The sequence below is a fragment of the Lottia gigantea genome (assembly GCF_000327385.1).
Source record: "Lottia gigantea unplaced genomic scaffold LOTGIsca_3, whole genome shotgun sequence".
Lineage (NCBI taxonomy): Eukaryota > Metazoa > Mollusca > Gastropoda > Lottiidae > Lottia > Lottia gigantea.
In genome coordinates this window covers 5,493,931-5,505,249 of record NW_008708986.1, presented here as the reverse complement: position 1 = coordinate 5,505,249, position 11,319 = coordinate 5,493,931, and the positions used below count along the sequence as shown (strand labels likewise).

At 29.6% G+C, this 11,319-nt stretch overlaps 1 protein-coding gene across 1 annotated transcript; it reads right to left on the bottom strand.

The window, feature by feature from the left end:
* Positions 1 to 5,614: 5,614 nt before the first annotated feature.
* LOTGIDRAFT_209508 (hypothetical protein) lies at positions 5,615 to 9,651 on the bottom strand (the record flags this gene model as incomplete). The annotated part of the gene is made up of 4 exons (XM_009057370.1): positions 5,615 to 5,989; positions 8,106 to 8,219; positions 8,866 to 9,038; positions 9,511 to 9,651. The coding sequence occupies 4 exons, from the start codon at positions 9,649 to 9,651 to the stop codon at positions 5,713 to 5,715; spliced, it is 705 nt and encodes a 234-aa protein (XP_009055618.1). The 3' UTR covers positions 5,615 to 5,712.
* Between the last annotated feature and the right edge of the window lie 1,668 nt (positions 9,652 to 11,319).

The following is an 11,319-nucleotide window of genomic DNA, read 5'->3' as shown; positions in this document are numbered from 1 at the left end:
TAAACTAAGTAATTATTGAAAAACGCTGTGTTTCAAAATTACTTAGTTAAATTTAAATGGATTATTACTTAATTTTATGGATTTATTGCATTATACAGGCATTCTATTGTATAGTTTTGACACCAGGTAAGTCCACTAATGAACAAAGACTCATTTTGGCCTCAGATCACTGACACATGGCTTTTAAATGTAGTTTTGTAATTATATATGTCAAAATTGATTACTGCTATTTATCGTGACAAAAATACGTTACATACTAAAAACTCTTTACAAAACTACTTTTAACAAATAAATTATCAAACTGTTGAAATTTAAAAATAGATCAATTAGCACATTTATACGGAAGCGTATTTGGGCCATTCAATTTTTTATTTTATATTTTCAAGTTAGTATGTTGAATTTTCAAGTTAGTAACGTGAATTTTCAAGTTAGTTTGTTGAATTTTCAAGCTAGCATGTTTAATTTTCAAATTAGTATCTTGAATTTTCAAGTTAGTATCTTGAATTTTCAAGTTAGTATCTTGAATTTTCAAGTTAGTATCTTGAATTTAGTAACTTGAATTTTCAAGTTAGTATGTTGAATTTTCAAGTTTGTATCTTGAAAATTCAACATACTAACTTGAAAATTAAAAAAAAAAAAAAAATGAATGGCCCTAATACGCTTCTGTACATTTAACAGTAGAAATTATATATAGATTTAACAACTATAATTATCAGATAAACGGGCTTATAACTATCTTTTGAGGAATAAATTAGTAAGCTTGGGAAAACAACAGTTTGAAGGAATTATAATAAATTTAACTTAATAAAAATGGCGAACAAGTTTGGTTTAGGTTCTTTATCTTTAAATACTAAAAAAACTAACACTACAGCATGGATAAATATAGCAAAACCTTACTTTGTGGATCAAATTGGAGACACTTTTCAAGGTGAATTAGATATGAACAATTTCAAAATAACTAATTTAAAGTCTCCAGAAAATGATAATGATGCATTCAATTGAAGTAAATAAAACCATTTAGAAGATAAAGTAAGTAATGTGAAGAGATTCTTCAAACGTCAACTAAATAATAAAATTTTTATTAATGATACTAAACTACAGCAAGAGGTAGCAGGTTTAATAAGTTTTATTCAAAAACAATTGGTCAACGTAGTGAACAAAACTTCATTGAATTTCATTAATATCTAAATTAGATGATAAGATTACAAAACAAAAATTAGGCATTCAACAATTAATAAATAACATTCCAGGTTGATGAAGATACGTTTCAACAGGAATTAAATGATCTGGAAACTAAACTTAACAGTGAATTACAAAAAGAACTAACAAATATTAAACAACAAACAGAACATTGATGATAGCGAAATTAAAACCTGTATTCAACAACAAATACAAAATATTGATGATAGCGAAATCAAAACCTATATTCAACAACAAATACAAAATATCTATGATAGTGTTACTCAACAACAGATAACCACTATTAATAATGAAGTTTTAAAACAGGAAAAAAATATAGCCGCATTAGAAAAGAATCTCAAGGAAGAAAATAAATCATATCATTTTAATCTTCCATTTAGAAATATGATTGATAAAGATGTTTCTATTACTACTAATAAATCAAATGAGTATGAATATAAAAAATATGGATTTACAGCAAATATAAGAGTATATTTTGTTACAGATTCTATTTCAGATTCTCTTATAGATTTTATTTTCCCCCAAGACATTTTTAATGATGATGGATATGATCATCCGCCAAAATTTAGTTTCCTAGGAAAAACTCTAATTGAAATTAATTTTCCTTTTCAGGTAAAAGTTGATTCAATATTTTTCAGACAAACTCACAATCATCGCATTATCAATTTAACGCTCGTAAAGTACTCCAGTTTATCAATGGTACAGAAGAATTTTAAATTAACGACGAAAACAGCAAGCTTAATCACTTATATGAAATTAAAACGAGTGGAAAATATATAGATAGGTTTAGAATGTTATTCATACCATATAAAGAAGATATTTTTTCATTGGGTGAATTTGATATGATATTGGAGACGGAAACTCCAGCATCATTGAATATTATTGAACACGCATTACTCCAACAAAGAGATTCAGCAAAGAGTTATGAGTTTTTACGAACATCAGACTTTGAATACGTAAAACTATATTTTGTTGATGAATTTTTTAGGTAAGATTCTTCTAATGCAAATAAATCTTTTAAATTATATACCTCAATTGATATTCACAAAAGTGAACAAAATAAAGAAGTAATAATATTATTTCCATCAATAATTGAAAGCGTTGGTGGTATATATGCTTATAGATGTAAGATAAATATCAATATTGAAAAACCAAAATGTTCACTTCATCTAAATAAGATTAATGATTCAAAGGGACAAATATCGTTAGTAGCTGTAGAAGTTTTTTTATTCTGATTCTGATATTTTAATAATCAATAAAGATTTAAAAATAAAAAGAGATAGAACTTATTGGGATATTATGGAGAATACCCCATCTTTCATATTAACAAAAGTGCAGTTAATTTAACTGCCTAAAAATGGAACTAGAAAGCAGACAAAACTACATGATAGAAAAACAAAATGAACTAAAAGAAAAACTAAAACACTTCAACAAATGTAGAAAAACATGGAGTAGAATTGATTCTGTTTTCAAAACATTAAGCACAATTCTAACAGTAGGAGTAATAGTGGCAACAGCTGGTGGATTAATGCTTCCACTACTTGTCCCAACTATATTAGCCGCATTCATTTGGGATTGGTATATGCAGTGACAGTTGTGATGTCTTCCTTTCGTGAAGAATTCTTGTTGAACAGATTGACTTCTTTGTGCTACACAGTCGTCAAACATATTAAGTTCTTTCGCTCACTATCAATTTTAGACAAATCTAAAACATTTTTTGTAAGAAACACTTTTATGTCGGTTGGATTGAAAGATGGATTCTTTGCTGTAATGAAGTTCTCTATGTTTTTTATTTCCACTTCTTCTTCGTTGTCTTCATAATATTGAAATATGTCTTGAACATCTGGCTTTGGTAAATATTCTAAAGCATTAAGGATTTGATAATATGATTGCTCTGGTGTTGTTGTGTATATTTATAGAGAATCGAAATCTAAAAAGTTTGGTTTTGTCAACATGTTAAAAGTAAGATGAGTTTTACCAGAACCTGAACTACCGCATATACACATAAGCATTGGGTTATTATATCAGTATTGCTGTAGAAACAATAAATGTTATAGAAAACCATCTTTAAGATACAAAAAATCCAAGGCATAGAATTGTAGTGACAAAGCAAGTAAGAAAACTACATAATACACAATAATGAAATTGAAGTACAAAAAAAATTTAGTAAAAGTAAAAATTCAGATTTGTTGAGTGTTACTGAAATCCTTCACCTAATTTCGTGCATCACCGAAAATGATAAATAATTTACATGTGCGACCTAACGTAACCTCTGCATTTGCATGTTTTGATAAACATGGGTTATCTCTACAACGTCAACCTGTAGAATTTTTCCTATCGTTTCAAAGCAATGTCAAATTTATTATCTATTTCTAACATATACAAAATGGTGGATTTCAGTTATTGGTAATACCAAATGTGACCATTTTTTATCGGCCAAATTTCCTTATGATAAATCCCAAGCTGTACTGTCGTCTGTTATAATATATTCCAGTGAACAAAATCACGTGAATCACTAGCGGATTCCATGTATAGCCGAAAAATTGTATGGACCACAATGTAGGCCATATTCTTAATAATTTGTTTCAATCAATTTTAGCAATATATTACTCTTATGTTTAACTTATCTTATTTTGACAAACATTTTTTCTTCAGATCATTGCTCTTTGAAAGAATTGTCATTTGTTATAATGAATTGATATTAAAGATAAATACTAAGAAATGATAATTTTACCATTTGGTATCCATACAACGTGTTTTTCTCGACTTATTCAAACATAGATGAAACATTTTGCAAGAAAATAGGTGAGGCCTTTTCTAGCCGTTGGTTACTCACGAAATATGGGTCAAAGTGGGGAATCCATGAAGAAAATCGAAACAAACCAATTTTAATTATTTTATAGAATATCTTAAGACATAAAAAAAAATATCTTTTTTTTTGTAATTTTGACTAAATTCGGCGTTGAATCCTTATATCCACGAATATGTCTGAATAATGAAATTAATTTAAGACAAATTGGAGACAAAACAAATTTTTTGCCTGGATATTTTCCGAAAACTCTACGCCTATTTTTTCAGAAAATTAATTATTTGTTTTAATTAAACGGAAATTCATTTGCTACATCCATTAGAACCATTTTTGACAAAATTTTATACTGTCAACTCTCGTTTGTGAAAAGTGGTGCCATCATCGGGAATATTGCCGACGGTCTAAAATTCAATTTCAAGCTACCGTTTTTCAAAACGTCTTTCAAATAATTTTTTTTTTTAAATATCTCTGAAAAGGCTATTCAATTCTCGATTCAGCGATGTATAAGATGTTTTGATGTGAATTCGTGGGGTTTCAGTACGAGTTGTTAAAGACAACAAGTTAGCGATTTCGCCATTTTTTTGTAAGATGTGGCTCAACAGTTCATGAAAATGAAATGTCAGCAAAGTGATCTGGCTGTACGTAGACCAAGAGTAACTAGATGATAGAGGCTATGTCACACTCTGACCTCTGCAATCTGATTCAGGCGACGGGCACTTCATTTAATGCCTAGTACAGTAGTCTGTCAAATTTTTTTAGCTTACCTTTTTTTTTCACCCAATTGGAGAAAGATCTGAATACTGAAAGATTCTATCAAATCACGATGACAAAAAATATTTTTATCTGAAGGATATATTTATTCGAGAGAGTGTCTATTTGCCACGCGTGATTTCCGTGAATTTCCGGATTATGTAAATGAAGTAGATCACATTACCTTATATGGTAAACGTTCAAGAATGCAGAAGCTGACTTTACAACTCTCAAGAATACAGTGGTCGAACTTACATCTTTCACGAATGCAAAGTCAAGAAGACATAGTTGATAATGTCAATAATGCAAAGTTAAGAATTCATTTTCGTAAAGGAAAGTTTGAATGGTGCCTGATGTGAAATAAAGTTTGAAAAGTAAACTATCAATATCTCAACTTTGTAATAAGTACAGTGATTTTTTGATTTTAGGAAGGTTTATTTTGTAATTGTGTAATGTTGAAATATGACTTTGTAAAGTCGAGGCCTTGTTTTCAATAAAATCATTCTCCACATATCAAGATAGTTCAATGTGACCCTTGGGCCGAATGTTGTTCACGATTTTCTATATGTCCGGGTGAATGACAGCAATTTCAGTCGTAGATCACCTTGCCTTTCATTTACTGCCAGGTCCGACGATTCCTCCCCACACCCCTCTGACAATAATTCATCCCCATGTCTTCCAATTCCCTCCTTTTGAAAAGCACTGATCTAAAGTCTATCATTAAATTTTCAGACAGTTATTATTTAAGTCCTTCTATTCAGTAAAGATGTATTCTTGGACATGAAAAACAGATATCAGGTTCCCCCCCCCCCCCCCACCCCTCTCACATTCAATGAATAGATGACAAAGTTTATTCATTGAATTCATTTAATTATTGTTTTATGAAAGTCACTTGGTTATAACAGCTATTTTAAAAAATACATTTAAAAAATACCCTTGCACACACTGTCACTTTAACTGTTGATCAAGGTAGCCTTTAATTTTAAAGATGGATTGGGTTTCATTGTAATGGCTTGTTTCTTGGTATAGGTTATATCTGGCAGAAGCTCAAAATGAAATTCTTTCATCAACATTGCTAATACAACTTTCATTTCCAATAGAGCAAATTTATAACCAATACACATTCTGGTTCCAGCTATAAATGGTAAATAGGAATAAGGGTAGATTTTACTTTCATCTTGGAATCTTTCTGGAATGAAGTCTTCTGGATCTGTCCAATATTTTGGATTTCTGATAAGATAAAAGAAATAATGAAGAATAATTTTTTTTCAAACTTAAACTTCTGCAAGAATCTCAACTCAATTTGAAAACTTTATACTTGAAAACTATTGGGAAAAAAGATATTAATTTTTCGAAAATATTTCTTAAAATTATGATGACAATATTACTGTTGACAGTTTTAATTTGATAAAGATTTAGGTACAGTCAAGTAACCTAATTTCGTGCTAACCTATTTTTCGTGCATTTCCGAAAAGGATTAATAATTTACATGTGCGACCTCGCGTGACCTCTGCGTTTGCTTGTTTGATAAACATGGGATATCTGTACAATATCAGTTAGTAGATTGAATCCAGTAGTTTCAAGCAATGTAAAATGTATTCATGTATACTTTGACAAATACAAAATGGCGGATTTCAGTTATTACCAAACGTCACAATTTTTTATCGGCCGAAATTCCTAATAATCCCAAGCTGTAATCGGAATTCAAAGGTCGTCTGTTAGAATGTAGTCCAACGAATGAAGTCACGTGATCAACTAGCGGATTCCCTGTCAGCAGAAAAATTCTATGGAACACAAAGTGGATCATATTCTTATATTTACATTTCTACTATCACTCCCTTCAATAAACCAGTTAGCCAAACCGACGTTTATTTTCCAATAACTGTAGTTTGTCACGTGACAATTAGGCGTATGAATACATCGAAAACGAACACAAGGATTGACCCAAGTTTTCTTTTAACCTATACTTGGAAAGTGATGTACAATTTATTTAAATTTACAATTGTTGTTAATATTTCAATGGAATAATAAATATTTGATAATTCTATCATCCAAATAAGACTGTTGATTTATAGAACTATATTGTTAGGGGCGGGGCGGTGAAATTGATTGACAGATATCGGTGAATTAAGCAACAACGGTTTCGGGCATTTTTTTTTACAATTAAAAAATAGAACATTTTAGCGTATTTTATCAGAAAAGATAAACCAATGTAAATATAAGGAATGAATGTGGATCTTGTTATCGTTATGGGGAAATAAACGCTGATTTATCATGTGACAAGACAAATGACCCGGCGAACGATAACGAGATCCACATTCATTCCTTAAATGTTGTTTCTATGACGTTTAGCAATAAATCACGCTACGTATCATATTTTGTTAGTCACTATTTTTTTTTAAATCGTGGTTCTTTGAATGAATTGTCACTAATTATAATAAATTGATATTAAAGATAAATACTAAGAGAAGTTAATTATACCACCCGGTATCCATACAACGCGTTTTTCTCAACTTATTTATAGATCAAACATTGTACACGAAAATAGGTGACGCATTTGCCGCCGTTGTCGAGTTGGTTACTCATGAAATATGGGTCAAAGTGAAGGATTCATAAAGAAAATCAAAACAAACCAATTTTAATTATTTGGTAGAATATCTGAGGAAACATCTAAGACATAAAAAGAAATTTTGTTTTTTAACATTGACGAAATGAAATTCGGTGTTGAATCCTTATATGCACGAAAATAGGTTACAGCATTGTATATAATTATATGTCAAAATTCAAAAATTCATAACTGTTATTAGTTAAAGAGATTGTAAAGAGGTTCTTTAAAAAATGTATGTGTATCGGGGTCACTAATACCATTCCAATATTCTATCGGACATCTGTGGTGCCAATTCCACTAAAACTAAGCGTTTTATGACACCACTAATCGAAAAGTCCTTAAACGATTTAGCATATTTTGCAATTAGTGACGTCATGAAACACTTGGCTTTAATAGTGGAATTGCAGGGACCACAGACTTCTGATTAAACTAATTACAAAACTATTTTTAACAAAAAAAATATCAAACTGTTAAAATGTCAAAATATATCAATTAGCACATTTAATAGTAGATATTATATATAGATTTAACATCTATAATTATCAGATAAACGGACTAATAACTATCTTTTTTTGAACAATACACACTACACTCACTCATTGGTAACAATATGTTTTGCTTCACATCCTTTGATTGGTAAAAATAAAGCCATTAGATCAAGTCTTTGGTAGAAAACTTATTAGATTACAATGGAATTGAAATATTCCAGAAAACAAAAAGGAAACACAATTTACAAACCTTTGTAAAGCTCCAACTTGTATATTCAAAACAGTTCCTTTAGGGATGAAATAACCACATAATGTATCATCTCTCATAGCTTGACGAAATGTCATGGGTGCTGGTGGATATAACCTGAAAGGAATAACATCAACTTTTACTTCACTTCTTTTTACTTCTTCTCTGAAGAACACATATTCCGCTATACAGTGTGCCTATAAGGGAACCAAACAGAACTGTATATACAATAGCAAAAACACTAGAGATTACCTCACAGCTTTTAAGATCATTTCTATCAGCTGAACAAAGCTCTAGACAGTGGTTGTTTGCTCAGATGGTGAGAAATGTCATGAGTTACTGCCCTTTAATTAGTCAATTATAAAAAAAACAGTTTCTTGGCAATATAGAAACTCAAGGTTTCATTTCATTGGTGTGATCGATCATATGTTAGATGAACCATGATTTTGATCGAAAGTCAATGTTTAAAGGGACAGATGCACCATTTTGCGGGGTTGATTTTAGTCTTGATATGTCTTTTCTATATATCACAGAGTATCTTAAATTAAATTTTACTGTTACACTATTACTGATTGACTTTCCCATTTCTGAGACTAAAGTAAGATTGGTCAAATGAAATGGTGCATCTGTCCCTTTAATCTTTTTTGACCAAGAAAATCAGAATTATTAAGTGGGTTTATGGAGGATTAAAATTGTAGAAATACATTTTATTAATAAATATAATGAAAACAAATGTAACATACGTGACTCATGCTCAACTTACCGAAGTGTCTCTTTTAAGCATAAATTCAAGTAGGTCATTTGATCTATATGCTCAGCTGTAAGTGGTTCATCATCAGACGGCAAAATAGACTGAACCTCATCATGTAATCTCTTCTGCATCTCAGGATTTCTGGCCATTTGTAATAAAAACCATGACATTCCAGTACTGACAGTCTTCAAATATAAATTCATACATATCTTGTTTGAATCCATGGAAAGATATTTATCATAGTGCACATGTCAAGTAAGGTTCAAAATTGAATTTCATAGAGTTAAGGCAAAATATTTAGGCATTTTTCTATAGGGTTCCTTAGGTGATAACAAACATTGACACCAAGTTTTGTCAAAATCCATCAATAATTGGACCTTCTAGAGTGTTTACAAGCTTAAATTCAATGTGTTTAAGAGCAAGAGCAATAACTCATACTAATTATTTTTCGTTTTTTCTGATTTTCAACGAAGTTCATCCTTGGGTAATTACAAACAATAATACCATGTTTTGCAAAAATCAGCCAAGAATTGTGACTTCTAGGTTATTTACGAGCAATTGTGGGCGGATGAATGGACGGACGGACAGACGGACGCCTAGACGAACAGACGGAAATATACACCCCCAATTTCATTTGGGCATATAAAAAGTACTCACCTCATGTCCAGCTATTAAGAAAGTCATAACATGATCTCTAATTTGTGAGGTAGAAAGTCCCTCTCCTGTATCTGTATCTTTAGCTAATAATAACATTGTTAATAAATCTTTCACTTTCTCTTCAGTAGTGTCTGAAAACATGATTTTAACAATGACATTAAGATATATACAGATTACTGAAAAATAGTAAAAAGAAAGAAGCAAGTATATAAGAATTTTGGTTCACAATTTAAGGCATTGAGTTTTCATTCGTTGGTATTTACAGCTGGGTGTACTGGAATTATGAATGAAGAAGACTTAGTCAAAGTCATCAGACTTTCACACGCCGAATTGGGCACACTTCTATTTAATCTAGTTCACTAAGACACCCTTGGTTCATGTTAGTTTAGAGTCAATAATTTTTGCGAAATTGGCGTTCTATTAGTATTTTTGACCTCAGGCATCAAATGCATCATGGCAGATTTGACAAAAAAAATTTTGTTTAAAAAATCAAATATTTTAGCGTTTATTTGTCTTTCGTCTATGGTAAAGGTAGTTACTGTTACAACAGACCTTTCTGTTGATTTAACTCCTTCTTTTTATTCTTAATAATATCATTTATTAGGTTGTCACTATTTTTCAAATTCTCTTTAAAATCTTGGTTATCTTTAGTTGGCATATTCATAGCAAGTATTGGTAGCAGTATTCGTAATAAGCTACAACAAAAAACGATTGAAATTTGGGTTCATGTATTGTACAAGCTTCACAGTAAAAAGTCAAGCTCTCAATTGTCACAAGCTACCCAAATTAAAACTAAAAAAAAATTGCATAAACAGTTCTTTTGACTAACTATAGACTTGAATATCAGAGAAAACAACTATCATTTTAAGATTATTTTAAGAAGTACATGCAGAGTTTCGTGAAGAAAATCCAAAAATCTGGAAATTTCACTATCACAGGAGTATATATCAACTCATTACCTGGGTTTAAAGTTACTAATTATAGAAGTTAAAGATCTGGTTTCAGGTTTTTCAGGATTGGTGATAGCCTCTGAATTATAACCAAAGCCACACTCACATATCATATCTAAGGCCTGAAAAATATGATATATAAAATATAGTTGATAATTATATTTCACTTAATTCATGATAATATTTCACTTAATTCATGATCATATTTTACTTAATTCATGATAATATACACTTAATCCATGATAATATTTTACTTAATTCATGATAATATACACTTAATCCATGATAATATTTTAATTCATGATTATATTTCACTTAATTCATGGTAATATTTTACTTAATTCATGATAATATTTCACTTAATCATGATTATATTTCACATAATTCGTGATTATATTTCACATTATTTATGATTATATTTCACTTAATTCATGGTAATATTTCACTTAATTTATGATAATATTTCACATAATTCGTGATTATATTTCACATTATTTATGATTATATTTCACTTAATTCATGGTAATATTTCACTTAATTTATGATTATATTTCACATAATTTGTGATTATATTTCACATTATTTATGATTATATTTCACTTAATTCATGGTAATATTTCACTTAATTTATGATTATATTTCACATAATTCGTGATTATATTTCACATTATTTATGATTATATTTCACTTAATTCATGGTAATATTTCACTTAATTTATGATTATATTTCACATAATTCGTGATTATATTTCACATTATTTATGATTATATTTCACTTAATTCATGGTAATATTTCACTTAATTTATGATTACATTTCACATAATTCGTGATTATATTTCACATTATTTATGATTATAT